This window comes from Aphelocoma coerulescens, chromosome 15 (genome assembly GCF_041296385.1).
Source record: "Aphelocoma coerulescens isolate FSJ_1873_10779 chromosome 15, UR_Acoe_1.0, whole genome shotgun sequence".
NCBI classification, from domain to species: Eukaryota; Metazoa; Chordata; class Aves; order Passeriformes; family Corvidae; genus Aphelocoma; species Aphelocoma coerulescens.
Window position 1 is genome coordinate 4,037,131 of NC_091029.1, and position 15,038 is coordinate 4,052,168.

Consider the following 15,038-nt stretch of genomic DNA (forward strand, 5'->3'; position numbering starts at 1 on the left):
GACAGCCAAGGACTCCCAATCTGTCACAAATGGCTCTGACTTACTTTTTAAGGAGGACAAAGCGCTGGTGCCCCCGAAGAGCGAGCGTGTGGCCGAGCTGCCCGAGCCCCCCGGGGGTGGCACCAGCATCACCAGGTACGTCCCACACGTGTAGATCGGGGTCTTCCTCAGCATCTTCAGGGGCAGCCCACAGCTCGTGTTGGCAGCTGCAACGTGCACCAGAGAAAGGTCACAAAGTGCATTTCTGCAGAACAAGGCAGAGCTCTGCTCAGGGCTTCAAAGGAAGCGGTATTTAGAAGCTGCATTAAGAAGTTTCTACAGAATTCCAGAATGGTTTGGGTTGGAAGGGACCTTCAAGATCATCCCATTGCAACCTTGTGGACAGGGACACCTTCCATGAGACCAGGTTGCTCAGAGCTCTATGAACCTGGCCTTGAGCATTTCCAGGGATGGGGTATCCATGACTTCTCTGTGGAGGGATGGCCTCCCAACCCCACACCATCAGCATCAATCCCCACAAGGCTACAAAGAGTTTCACGGGTTATTCAGCCAAAGAAAACAACTTCAAAATAAAACCAATAAAGAATTAGGTATAACCAAAACTATTAAGAATTGTGTGGTGAGAATTACATTGAAAACACTTGGAGCCAAATGATCTCCTCACATACAGAGATCACTTGAGATTCAGTATGCATTTACTATTCTAAGGTCTCCTGCTCCTCATGAAACGTAGACAGCCCAAATGATCTCCCTCTTGCAACAGCTGATCAACACTTTCTGAGTGCTGACTCAAGAATTACCCAAGAATAGCCACTTACTCTCCTTTTTCAGTAGCACTTGAGCTGTTAAATGGCAAAACACAACCTTTAAAATAGCTCTCCAAGCTAACTCCTTGCCAAATTCCCTGGAAGCAGAGCTGTTTCATGTATAATTTATTTTTATGGAAATACTTTCAATTGTTTCAAATTGAAGAAAGAAAACTCATGACTTGTGAAGGAAGAATAGAAATAATTCAAGATAAACTGAATAAAATCTTAAGACAAATCTTACAAAGTTCTGGATCATCCTGAAAGCCATCAAGGTAGTTCATTCAAGATTCCTTCATTAACTTGGGTTGTTTCCATAAAGAATACCTAAACATTGTGCAGATGACCTCAAAAAAGTGCAAAATCACCTCAGATCTGGAATATTCCAGTGATTTGTGAAGCAATAGTTCCATTTTCGAACCTGCAGGCCATTTTTACACACCCATTAGAAGCCCAGCTGAGCTGCCAGCAGAGAAATGCAATTATGAGATTCCCCAAACTAGTTCAATAATGGAATTGGAAAAGGGTATTATAAGCATTCTTCCCATTTTCCATTCCTAAACTTTCCTCACAATCCTAATTTAGCAAAGGGACTGATAATTCCAGCATTAAGCAAATACTGTGTGGATCTTCCAAATATGTATTTGGGGAATAAAGACAGAAAATACACACTTTTTTTTTTTTTTAAACCTGTCCTACAAGGTCAGTAATGACCAGGATGGATGCTGTGTGTGTTAAGAAATGAAAAGTAAAGCATTTCTGACCTGCCTGGTCCTCCTTGAGGGTGTTGGAGATGGTGGAGCCCGTGAGAGCAGCGAGGGTGGCCGAGGGGGAGGCGCGGTACCGGGACAGGCGGCTCAGCAGCATCTCATTGATGCTCTTGGCAGATTCCCCCTCCTTCCTCATCAGGATAATTCTTTCCTGCAGAGGATTTGCTATACAAATGCCATTTTCTACCTAGTAAAATGGGGGGGGGGAAAAACTACTTTAGATGTTGAAATCCATAGGTGAGAGGCCACCCGAACTGAGCTGTAAAATGAACCACCACAATGTATCAGGTAGGGATACAAAGTGAAACTTTGCTGACAGAAGTTCTTTCAAAAACAAAGTCCTGAAAGCAACACAGGAGTATTTTTTTGTGACTTTATGGTTCAATAGAATAATTTAATATTGAGATAATTAATAGAATATCTTCTATTTACGCCTGTCCCTGAAGACAGAACTGCTTGTCATAAACTTGAGTTTATTTAGGAAACTCTGCCTAAAAATATATAATCCTCTTGTATTTTCTTAGTGGTGTTTCACTTGCAAATCATTTAGCTCTGAAACATTTTTCCAGCCAAAAAGTGTGAGCAATGATTTCCTCAGCCCATGATGTTCAGGGGATGTTTTACTGCAGGATGAATCTCTTAATGAAGATGTGATTTAGAGCGCTAGGGATTTTCCATGAGTTGTACTACTACAGCCTCCCAATTCCAGCTCCACCATCCCACTCCATCCTCCTCCGCTGAGCAGAAGTACAGACATTAAGAAATACATTTTATGCTACAAGATAATTCATATTGCTAAATATAATAATCCTCTGGAGATGGAATTGGACAGTTCACCTTCTGTTCTGTTCAGTTATTTCACATAAATCCATTCAGATCACACCCATAAATATCCAAACCTAGTATCTCAATTAGAAAATGCTCATTATTAATTAAACTGGGTTATGCTACCAACATCAGGCATAGGAAACACATGATTTGCTTACTATAATTTCAAAAATATCCATAAAGACAGAGTGGCCTTTGGGGGTTTTTTCGTTGAGGCTTGCAGGAGACCAAATCCAGTAGAAAAAGGTGCCATCTGAAGAAAGATGTACGGTGGTCATAGTGCTGCCAACTGGGAAGTGATTTACTGGCATTGGGATTATCTGACATACCTATGAGACAGAGAGCATCTTAACGGGTCTGATTTTGCAGTTTGGCCTTAGAAGTATGAACAGTATGAAAAATAAATAAAGATCAAATGCAGTTAGTGCAGAAGAGGCTTAATATTGGACTTAGCAGTAGCATTACATTGATTTATTACCAACAGCTATTCTACGATATTTGCCAAATATCCAAACCAGCTCATATATCTCCAATTTAACCTATCTAAAAATAAAACTATCATCTCCTCTCTAATGATGGAGAACAAACCCACAGTCCCACAAGGAAAACACACATCCTTTTGAGCCACCTACTTTCAGCAACTTCTCTCAAACATTGCTTGAAAGTTGAGAAGAAAAGGGGAATCTAAACATTCTCAGTTTCAGGAAACACACTGGACATAAATGTGAATATCCATCCTTAAAACCACAGCAGGAAAAACCCCAAAGTAAACAAACTACCCCAGTTTTACAAAGGGCTACAGTTGTTTATCTACAAATCACAGCCAGATCTGAAACACCACCTGAATTTTGGGACAGTGGAAGAACAAAGCTGTTCAGGAAGAACACGTTCTTGATTTAAATCAAAGTCCTTTTTGCTATTGTTTGATTGCTTAAGATGTGACCACACTGGAATTATGGAATGTCCTGAGTGGGAAGGGACTCACATGGATCTTAAGTTAACTCTGGCCCTGCACAGACACCCCAACAACCCCACCCTGGGCATCCCTGGCAGCGCTGTCCAAACGCTCCTGGAGCTCTGGCAGCCTCAGGGTCATGCCCATTCCCTGGGGAGCCTGGGCAGTGCCCAGCACCCTCTGGGGCAAAAATCTTTCCCTGAGATCCAACCTAAACCTCCCCTGACACAGCTCCAGCCGTTCCCTGGGTCCTGTCCCTGCTCCCAGAGATTGGAGCTGCCCCTTGGGAAGAAGTTGTAGATTGGGATGAAGTCTCCCCTCAGTCTCCTTCAGGCTGAACAAGCTCTATCAGGACCCCATAACATAGAACAGAGTAATTATAGATAAATACATATGTATCTATAAAAGACACACTGAAACAGTAACATCTCTACCATAACTTACACATTCACCACACAATCACTTCAAGGCGGGGTTAGAAAAATGCAGTTTCACAAAGTAAGAAACTTCAAGGATAAAACTAATTAAAGCTAAAACGTGTGTGATTCATTCAGCCTGTTTTGTTCCTGTCCCAGAACCCTGGCCCCTTTACCTGCAGGGTATGTTGATCCACGAGCTGGAACAGGTAGTGAGGTTTGCTATCAAAGGACACGGGCCGATGGAGGAGTTTGCCGTTGCCAAAAGCCACCCAGCCCGTCTCCAGCTCCTCATTCCGGCAGTACACAAAACCCCTGGAAAAAACCCACCAGGATATTCAAATTCCTTCAACCCTGCCCCATTTCTTTGGGTTTTTTCAAATAACTCACAACCACAGCGTTGAACTTTGACTGAACTTACATTCAAGTCAGCAATTTTTGTTGTGAAAGGCTTTAAGGGTAAAAAGCCTCGAGGCTTTCAAGTCACGAAGAAGCAAGGAGGTACAGTGAGTCACAGCTGCACTAATTACTTAATGAATGACATAATTAGCAAACAAACACTCACAAACTCAGCTATAAATAAAAAGTCATAGAACTGGTCTGCACTATATCCCTCTCAGCAAAGAATCAACCAACTTACTAAACATTAAAAAATAAAATTGAATCTAAAATTCTGCTACTGCGGAGGCTGAACTAATGGCCTCCAGAGGTCCCTTCCAACCTCAATTGTTCTTTAATTTTAGACAAAACACACTCAAGAAGAATTTCAGATGAGAAAACCAACACATTAAAATAGCATTTAATGAAAATTCACAATATCACGGAATCACAGACTGGTTTGGGCTGGGAGGGACCTTAGGGATCATCTCCTTCCAAACTCCACACGGCTCCAGTCTTGCTACTCCCAACACCTGAGAGGTTTTTCCCAAAACAGGACCTTTTGGGTTTAAGCAGCTCTGCAGAACGGCCAATACTGAAGTGTCCCTCACCTCAGAGTTCCATGCAGTCCTGATCCCAGTTTGCTTATCCCTCTGCCCACGGAATTGGTCGTGTACAAGTAGAGCCCATCAGCTGCAAGGCACCGGCCTAGGTCTGCATCTGGAGCAGGAGCAAGGACAGACAGAGACCTCTGTAACATTCCAGCTGGGAATTCTCCCTGGGTGTTACACCCTATGGAAACCAGCACACGCTCATGGCAGGTGACTACCAACCCTTTTTAACACTGAATTTATTATTTGGTCCTCTAAGAGCTGCTGTGACAGAGGCACAGCCCAAGAGACCCAGTGGTTTCTTCACATCTCCTTCAAGCCTTAGAGGTGCCCAGATGGTCTCACACAGTGTGAGAGGGAAGAAGAATCTAACACTGAGCCTTGATCACATTTCTGCCAAAGCTTCTCAGCAGATCCTTCCACCTCTGAACACTTCAATTAAGACAAAATGTATTTGAAACACAGCAGTAATTATTAATAATCAAGATGGGACACACAAGTCCAGTCAATCTGTTGAAGTTCACAGGATCTGGACACTCAGCTGGGGAAGGAAAAAATCCACTCACTCTCTTGCCTAACCACCTAAAAAGAGATGTCTCCAATTCAGATTTTTAAATTCCTATGGATTGCATTAAATGTCATCAAAGCTTGAACTAGTATTTCTAAAACCACGTGAACTCTTATTTATTGCAAAATTAGTAAGCAAACAAAGCAGTAAAAACTGAGAATGAATTCAGAGAAAGAAATACAAAAGAAAGCATTAAAAAAAGAACTTCAAAACCAACAGGGTAGAAACAAAAGCAGAGTAGGGAAGAGGGGAAAAAAACCAATGAACTTGTACTTCTAAAAATAAACTTGCTGTGCCACTGATAGCTGGCTATTGAATACAGGGATACTGCATGGGGCAGTGATTTTACTCACTGAGGGCCTAACAAGGGGATAATATCCAAACTCTGTCTGACCCCTCTGAAAAATTCCCACTGGAGTCGGGAAGGGTCACTGGATCAACTGCTTTGGATTGTTTCCTATAACCTCCCAGCTTAAACCAGCAGCTGCTCTTCAGCAACCAAAAAGCAACATTTTCTGAGCCCCAACACTAAAGCTTTACATTCATCTTTAAACAATTATCAGCACTAAAAGCATCCTGTCCTCCCCTGCTAACAGTGACAGGGATGAAATAATTCACCTTTATTTTCACTGCTGGCACCAGTGTTGGCATCAGGGGCAGGTAACATGTCCTCAAAGCCCCAGGACACGATGTGCTTCCCTCCAAGCAGGCAGGAGGGGGATCCAGGGCCTCCCTCCAAAAGCAACAACCTTTAAGCAGAAAATAAAATAAAATTCCATAAAGAATAGTGGTAGCAAAAATGAGCTAAATTAAAAGTTAAGACAAAGCCATATTTGAAGTACTTATTCTGTCAGAGTTCATAAGCCACTTAAAGGAATCACCAGTATTTAATGAAAAAAGAAAAATGCAACACCCAAATCCCAATCAATGCTTTTAGATTTGATTTTCTAATGTCTTCTGCACATGACTAAATCTCGGTCTTTCCTAAAGCTTCCAATAACTTTTAATCACTTCTAAAGACATTCCTCACTGCATGGACTTAACACATTTTCAGAGCTGCTGGAAAAGTTTATAAGGAGAAAAATCACTACAAACCTGTAGAGAACATCAGCCACAGGCAGGGACCCCAGCTCAGTCTGTTTCTGTAATAGATGCACTGTATGAACAAAGGTTTTCAGCGACCCTCTAAAAGGACAAGAAAAACATGAATTAAAGATGTCTATTGAAGCCAGACTGAACACACACAACAGCAGCCATGGAGAACACCCAGAACCACAACAAGAGAACAGCCAAGATATGTCATCAGCTTCTTTTCTAATTGCCATCTCTTTCCTGGAGGATGTTCATTCTTTGGGGAGGAAGGGGAAGGAGGAAGAGAGAGGGACAGAGAGGCAGAATGCTGGGGAACCTCTGGCCTAAATCCCACCACCTTTTTTTAGAAGAGGCTGAAGCCCCAGGCAGGAAGGGAGAGCAGCAGCCACAGGCTGGGTCATCAACAACAGGTTCATAAAAGCAATCCAGGCACCTGATAAAACATCTCAACACTGCTCCTGAGGCAGCTCTTTCAGGATGCCTCGGAGCTGATTAATCACATTTAGGTCTCCAGTGCAACCTGTGGATCTTCCTGGGCTGAGCCCAAGTGTGAGCAAGGGCTGCTGCACTCCCACCTAGAGATGCCTCTCCTGACTCAAATAGGAAAGACCAGACTCATCCATTTCTTATCAAGATTCTGATTGTTTTTCACAGAATCGTGGAATATCCCAGGTTGGAAGGGACCACAAGGATCATCATCCAACCCCTGGCCCTGCACAGACACCCCAACAATCCCACCTGGGCATCCCTGAGAGTGCTGTCCAAACACTCCTGGAGCTCTGGCAGCCTCGGGGCCGTGCCCATTCCCTGGAGAGCCTGGGCAGTGCCCAGCAGCCTCTGGGGGAGAACCTTTTCCTGATATCCAACCTAACCCTGCCCTGACACAGCTCCAGCCGTTCCCTGTGTCCTGTCCCTGCTCCCAGAGATCAGAGCTGCCCCTGCACTGCCCCTCCTGAGGAAGTTGTGGATTGAGATGAGGTGTCCCCTCACAACCCCAAATTTGGAAGATCCAGACATCTTCAAAAATCTGCCCAGGCATTACAGCCCAGCGAAGTAGGAGAATTTGGCTGTGTCTTAGGTCAGTTATGAACTGATTTCTTCATAAAACGGAGTGATCAGCTGCAGAGATCCTTGCCCTGCACTCTGCTGAATCCAACCTTTTGCTGTCACATGTGGTCAGTCAGCTCCCAAACTTTCCTCCTCCACACCCCAATCCCTGTTTTCCCCAGTGACATCTTCAGCTCTTTCCTTTCACCGATAAACCTCAGCCTGGAGAAAATTGACACTAAACACATTAAAGCACCTCAATTAATTATTTAAAGCAATATTTACCCTGTTGTCTTATTTTTAGCAATAAGAAGCACCCAAGATTGCAACCAGGAATGTCAATAATGGTCTCATTTTGAAGGCTTTTTCTTCAACATATGACTTAGATATTTAAAGGAAAAGTGTGAGGCTTTCAGAGGTGAACAAAGCACAATGGGATATTTCAACTCTAAGCAATGCAAGACAGACTTGCAAAGAAAATAAAACATCAACCTGAAGTTCAAAAGCTCTACTTGAAATTTAGCTCAGCTGCAACAGAACATCCCATATTTCCTGCAAATTGACATCTAGGAAAAAAAGAAATGAGATTGTGTTTATCAAATCCAATTTCTCTGAGCTATGTTCAAGTACATTGCCTTTCAGATAAGGCAGTTGTCAGGACAGAATAATTTGCCACATACCATAAATTTCTCATTGACTTCATTAAAACAAGTGTGCTAGAAATTAAGTGGGTTTCATTTGAATAAATCTTTTCCTAAAGCAAATCGTGCCATATCCTGGGAACTCCCAACACCTTAAATCAGAGTTAAATGTCACAGACAAGGCTGAGACCGGAAGAAACATTCAAGCCAACATTTCCAAAAGGCTCCTTGTGACTTTCAAGCCACATCCATGGGGCTTTGCTGAGGATTTGTATTTCTTCCCCCTCTCCCCAAGCCCCATCCTCTACAAAAAGTAGGTTTTAAAAGCAATTTTGGCAAATCTGTCCTCCATCACCTGATGCCAAACCCATGCAGGACAAGGGTTGAACTCTTCACTGGCAACAAAATGAAAAAATACCTCCAGACATTTGAGAGACAACACTGAAATCAAATCTGAAAGGAATTGCCCTGAAACCTGGCAGTTCCACCTTCTCCAGCCAACTAAAGGTGCACAAAGGGGGAGGACAAAGGGAAAAAGAGACAACTTTTCTCCTTGATAAACACATTTGGAACCATTCCTAGAGCAGCTCACTGCAGTAGAAGCAGCAATATGCACACGAGGCATTGCTAACCCAGATCCTTCTGCTTTTGCATATGCTAAACACATGCAAAAAAGAAATGCTTAGCAGTTTCACCCTTTCCAACCCAATATTTAAATATCAGAAAGAGAAAGGCTGGTGCAAGCTAAAAATAAATATCACCAGTGCAGTCACATCATTTTTTATTTGTTGCAATGGAAACAGGCTACCAACATCAACCACAGCACTGCCCAGGGGTGCTGGAGTCACCATCCTGGAAGGGTTCAAAAACCATGGATGTGGAGTTTGGGGATATGGTTAATGGTGAATAAGGGCTGGACTTTGCCAAAGTTCCTTAATTCTCTCTATTTTGCCAGTAAACTTTTGTGTACTTGTGACCTCTTGAGAACATCTGGTTGGGATTTCTCCTTATGCCAAACCAAAGGAACCACAGTTTAACCTCTGAATTTAAGTATTCCAGGGCATTACATCCAGCCTCAACAATCCCACAATTCTCTGTTATTTCAGCACAGCTCCCTTACCTTGCACAAGCCAAGGCAACCAGAGCAGCAGCAGCATTTTCCTTCTGCTTGTAGGGGATGTGCTGGCCAGAGGGCGCCGTGTCCTCGAGCCAGGAGCAGAGCAGGGATTCAATCCCATTGAGGCAGTCGGCCGGTTCCTTGGTCAGGCTCAGGGGCTGGCAGTCCCGAAGGCAATTCAGCAGCACCTCAGCAGTGATGTTACACAGGGAAGGGTCCGTTCTGCTCTGGGACTGGATCAGCGGGAACACCAGCAGCAGCCCCATGCGGGAGGTGAACGGAGCCTGCTCCGGCTGCTGTAACAACCCCTGGCGCTTGAGCAGGGCCAGGGCCTCCTCATCCCCGGAGCTCTCGCGGTCGTGCTGCTCCTCCAGGGCCAGCTGGCGCTGGGCGTTCCAGAGGCCGCGCAGGGCGTTGAGCCGGTATTCCAGGAGCCGGGCGTACGCATTGCTCTGGTTCCCGCACACGGAGCGCAGGCGCTCCGCCAGCTCCGTCGGGTTCTTGGTCTCGAAGGTCAGGATCTGGAAAGGGAAAAGTGGGTATTTATAGAGGTTTTAAGGGGGGGGGGAAAAAAAAATCCCATATGGCTGTGGTGTGATTTTTTAGATCAGCTGTTCTCTACAACAGATGGAGGGATATTATTTTTAATTTCTGGGAATGAATAAAGCGACACTGGAGGCCAAAGAACAGGCAAGTGGTGTTGTGCCCATCTCGGGAGGAGGAGTGATGGCCATAAAGTAAAGCACATGGAATTCCACCTCGGCATGAGGAAGAACCTCTATCCATGGAGCATGGCAGAGCTCTGGGACAGCTGCCCAGGGAGGGTGTGGAGTGTCCCTCTCAGGACATGTCCCTGTGTCACCTGCTCCAGGTGACCCTGCCTTGGCAGAGGGTTGGACTGGGCGATCTCCAGAGGTCCCTTCCCACCCCACTATTGTGGGATTCTGTGAGCCTGTTATTGCTGAGTCAGCATCCTCATCAAACCCAGGCTCGAGGGTTGCTGAGGGGGCTTTTTAAACTTTCAATAACCAACAACAATAACACAGATTGTAAAGAAAAACACACACTCAAAAGAGTAGCTTGGAAAATAAACACTCCCCTCCTCTGGAGCTTTTTTCTGTAATCGAGGCAATTTTGCTAAAAACTTCAAAAGAACTGCGAGGTTGGAGGGTCCCAGGGGTTTAGAGCCCTTCTATGAAAACTAATGGGTCACTAATATTGTGTAATAAGAACGTGCTTGTTCTAGTTTTGGAGCTCTTCAAATAAACAAACAAACCAAGCAGTTCTCTCCAATTCACCAAGAGCTCTGTTACACTCTCTCCCTCCCCTGCTTTTTTCCCCTCCTCAATTTATCATCTTGCACTTAGCTACACCTTTCTCAAAATACTTCCAGTTGCTGCCATAGCTGAAAAACCTAAAAGTCTCCTCCTCATCATTTCAGACAGAAGAAAGAGGCTTTTTTGGCACTTCTAAATAAAACTGGAGACCAAGCTGGAGCAAGGGAAAACAAGTAAACCATGAGACAAAACGCATTTATGGTTTAGTACCCAGCCTGGGACTGGAAAACTCAGAATTTTAAGTAATTTACAGACAACTTTTCTCCCTCCAGCAAACAACAACAGTGGAGATCAGCAAAGTCACTTAAGCTGTGGCAGGCTCAAGGAAAGCCATGAGCCAAGCATTTTCTGATACTCTGGATCCAGTGTCCAAAGGGCTTCTGGCCACGTTCCAAAGTGCCTCATCTCATCCACCCCCAAACATAATCTCTGGCCCATCTTTATTCTGTAAAACTGTCCTTCTCTCATTTAATAAATATAGATGTGGGAAGGGCAATGTGAGAGACAAAGCTGCCACAGGTAATGGCATCCAGGGTTGTTTGTTTTGTGGGGTTTTTTAATTGCAGGCAGCAGTCATAGAGATCATGAAATGAATGTTTCTGGCTAATTGCAGACTCCTGAACAGCTTGTTAAAATGCTGCAGGACAAATCACATCTGCCAGTGCCACACAGCCCCTGACTAAAGGCAGGGAAACAGCTTTGCAGTAGGACATTTACCACTAGAGCCAGGAAAAGTTCACTCAAAAGGAATTCACATCGTAATTATACTTGAATGGCTGTTATATTGAGCTCCTCATACCTAATAAACCTCCTTTAATTAATTTCTCCAAGAGATTAGGAATATTAATTCCTAAACCACATATTACACATTTAAAATAACCACCTCCTGTTGTGTGTTCTGCTGTCTCAAAAATAAGTTTGTTTCCTGTTATAGATGGAATCACTTTCTACAACAGTTGGCTTTTGGTTTTCTTGAACTAAACTGGATGGATTTTCCACTAAGTGACAACAAGCTGCAGAAATGGAGGAAAAAGAGAATTAATGTTTGCATTTTGAGAGTTAAATGCTGAAGAAAACAGGTCTGTGGTCTTTGTCAATAAAAAAGACATCACCACAAAAGACAAGCTGTGATGTACTTGGTGTTGCATGTCTTGCTCCTCAAATCCCACAGTTTAACAGGAAAGTGAATTTTTTTTTTGCCTTTGATATGGCTCTACAGCTCTGAGTCTGTCTTGTAGCAATCAGGACGAGTCGGTGTCAAATATGTGCAGTTTTGCTGATGAAAAGCGTTTTCCTGCTGAAGTTTTAGTTTCTCCCTGATCTCACAGTTCCCAATTTGCTTTAAAAGCGTGGATGGTCTGTCTGGGATTGGTATGAGTGTTTTGCTTTGGTCTTTCATAAGGGAAATGAGCACTAATTTGGGTAAATGATACAGGAAGTACATTAGCTTCAACACTTTTACAAGATCATTCCAAAATGGGACTTAGAGACTTTTGATAATGCAGTTTATATCATCTGATTTTCACACACAGCTTATGGAACCAGTGGAAAAAAACCCTTAATTATTCAACATCATCTGAAGGTCTAAGCAGGCATTTGCACTTCCAGAAAATAAGAGGATATTAGAAGAAAGGTGTGGGGTCATCTGCTCCACAGGACACTTCAGCAAATGAAATTAAAGGTTATTTTCCTCAAAAGCCTTTTTACTAGAGGTCAATACTCAGCCCTACCTCCAAAAAGGAGCTTCAAGACCAAATGTTCCCAGTGAGGCTGGGACAAACACCCCGGGAGCTTCCAGGGTTTGGATACATCCCAGAGAACTGCTCTGGCTCTCCCTGGGAGCCAACACAGCCCTTTCCACCCCAACACTGACAGAGCTTCACTTGGTCCCTGCCAGATCCATCAGTGCTTCCCTCTGGATACACTAAAGATTCCACCCAGGAATCCCAGCCCCTGCCAGGGTTCTCATATCTCCGGGCAAAGTTTGTCATCTTCCAACCATCTGAAGTCAAAACAAGTTAAAATAAAACGCAAGAGAACCCCCATCGTGTTCTTTCACAAATTCTGATACAGACAACACAACTACCAGTGTTTATAAAAGGTAAAATTCCCTTTCCTGCTGCTTCAGGATTTACACCTGAGCTTCAGCTCTGACCTGGGACTGATCCCCAGGACCCTTTTGGGGTGCCTCAATATTTCCTTGTGCAGAACTTGGGGAGGTGTCAGGGGCAGGCATCAAACCCAGCCCAGCACAAGCCTCACTGAACCAGTCCCTGATCCATCACTTCCCAAACATTCCTGACTAACAAGGCCTGAACAGAATCTAAGAGGATGAAGAGGATGTAACAAACACATCCCCTTGCCATGGAACAAGGTAGCCAAGTAGCTACTTACATAGAACTAAAAACTGTGTTAGCAGAAAGTTTAATTGCCACTGTTTTAATTTTACAGTATCTTATCTTTACACATTAGTTCCTTGTTTGATCTTTTAAATCAATTTTAGTCAATATTTTAATGAGAAAATGGCAGAGTCAAAGTTCAATCACTCTAATTGGTCTTTAGCATCTTCTTCAACATTGAGAAGCCCAAAAGGTATCTAATTTTAGAAGAACTCTGGGGAGGTGTCATCTTTCCCACTGTATCCAATATTTGTCCTTTTGCATCCCACTATGTGACCTTACCCAGGTAATTCTTCCCATTAAACAGAGTTTTTGCCAATTCTGCTCCAGAAAGGAGTGGCTGACATTCCCTATTTTTAGGGCAACATGGTTTTTCTGCTTATAGTAAATACCAGACCTAGTACAATTAACACACACTAATCTACGTGAAGAGTTTTAGCCTGAGGTTTTATGACACTGTTAAGTAAATTTAAATGTGAGCTGTCACTAGAAGGCAGCTTTTTCCTCTGGCTACAATCCCTGCACCTTGTCCTCTCCCTGGTGCTGGCAGTGGTGCCTGTGGGGTGTGTGTGTTTTCATTCTACTACACATGGAACTGAGGAGCGGTGACGTTGTGCACCAAGGGAGGTTTTTATCTGAAAGTTGCGTATTGGAAAGGGAAGCCTCTAAATATCCCCAATAACATTTAATTCTTTTTCTCCAGAGTTCAACTGGCTGAAGTTCACATGTGAAGATGAAGATGGTGGAACATTTATCAGGGTCAGTTACACCCCTAACACCCCCCTGAGTATTAAACATGAATTATTCCCATTTCACAGGAGGTACAAACCGGACAGAAAATCAGAAACAACCTCAAAATTGCAAACTATCTTTAACAGCAGCATGAAAAAATTTAATTCTATTACTTTTACCACCCCATTACAGGTATAAGGTCGTTCCTTTTGTACAGAGTTAGCAGAGAGGCAGCACCACTTGCTTATTTGGCTCTTTTGTCTCTAGAAACACCAATAAAACAATGTAAAAAGACTGAATTACAGAAAGTATGGATTATTCTGTAAGAGAAAGAGCACAAGTGACAGCTTTAAAGGTACCCTGAAGATTGAAATACACATCCCAACTGAAACTGCTCCATGAACAACCCTGTGTCCTTACTCCTTGTCTCCCACTCTGCTGGGGAACAGCATTCCTGCTCTTGGCGTTTTCTGGGACACCCAGTATGAAGCTGCCTTGCTGCAAAACCCACCTTAATTTCTTCTAAAACATTTTTCTAACCTCTCTTTACGGCCTTTTCCTTGCTACACCACGTGTCAAATATATAAATATGTGTGAACATTTTCTCCCTGATGTTTTAGCTACTGAAATTTTATAGGTTCTTAGCAGCTGCTGCACTTTACACCATGCTTTAGTGTTGCAGTTAAAAACTACAAGTTTCAAGGTTGTTCCAATTTTTTCTGCTCCAAGAAATTTTAACCATATCTTCTTGTCCAAAGCCTCCTGTGTGGGGCAGTGCAGGTTTTTAACAACTCAGCTAAAACCAGGAACTATTTTCTTTTGTGAAAGCATTAGAAATCTCACTGCTCAGAAATAAGCACTAAGACACTGCTTTTACAATTTTATCCCAAATCATTTTTGTAACCCTACAAATTTCCCAAGTAAACTTCATATCGGAGATGAATTACAGAGTGAAAGCAAGCTGTAAATAAATAAAATGCTCTAAAGTGTTGCTTCTTTATTTGTTCATTAAAATATTTCTTTGGCTCTTATTCAAGTAGTAGGTGAAAATGGCTGCAAAAGGTAAAGAAAAATCTTTGTAATTTAAACATCTGAGAGTTCAGATCACTGAATTAATCAGCTGCATTTGGTAACAAGATCTATATTTGGGAAACAGATTTGCAAAATCATCCTTGAGAAGTTTCCTAATGTTTCTCTACAAGGTTAACTAAAATAAGACTTCAAAAATCAGAAGTCAGAGGCCCAGGGTCCATATTAGAGGAGTTTAATAAATGCCAGGTCCTGACAAAGGAATACTGGAGCACTGGAAGGGGATGCACAGGCAGGATGAGGGTGTTTCAA

The 15,038-nt window shown here is 43.1% G+C and overlaps 1 protein-coding gene across 4 annotated transcripts in view; it reads right to left on the reverse strand.

The window, feature by feature from the left end:
• Positions 1 to 15,038, reverse strand: part of HECTD4 (HECT domain E3 ubiquitin protein ligase 4) — a 67,030-nt gene that overhangs the window by 47,618 nt on the left and 4,374 nt on the right. For all 4 annotated transcript variants that reach the window (XM_069031302.1, XM_069031299.1, XM_069031300.1 and 1 more), the window contains exons 2-9: positions 9,233 to 9,750; positions 6,428 to 6,517; positions 5,951 to 6,081; positions 4,765 to 4,873; positions 3,952 to 4,090; positions 2,563 to 2,733; positions 1,571 to 1,763; positions 45 to 206 (exon numbers count right to left, since the gene is read on the reverse strand). In XM_069031302.1, the coding sequence (XP_068887403.1) occupies positions 45 to 206; positions 1,571 to 1,763; positions 2,563 to 2,733; positions 3,952 to 4,090; positions 4,765 to 4,873; positions 5,951 to 6,081; positions 6,428 to 6,517; positions 9,233 to 9,750 (1,513 nt within the window). The remainder of the gene's footprint in view (positions 1 to 44; positions 207 to 1,570; positions 1,764 to 2,562; positions 2,734 to 3,951; positions 4,091 to 4,764; positions 4,874 to 5,950; positions 6,082 to 6,427; positions 6,518 to 9,232; positions 9,751 to 15,038) is intronic.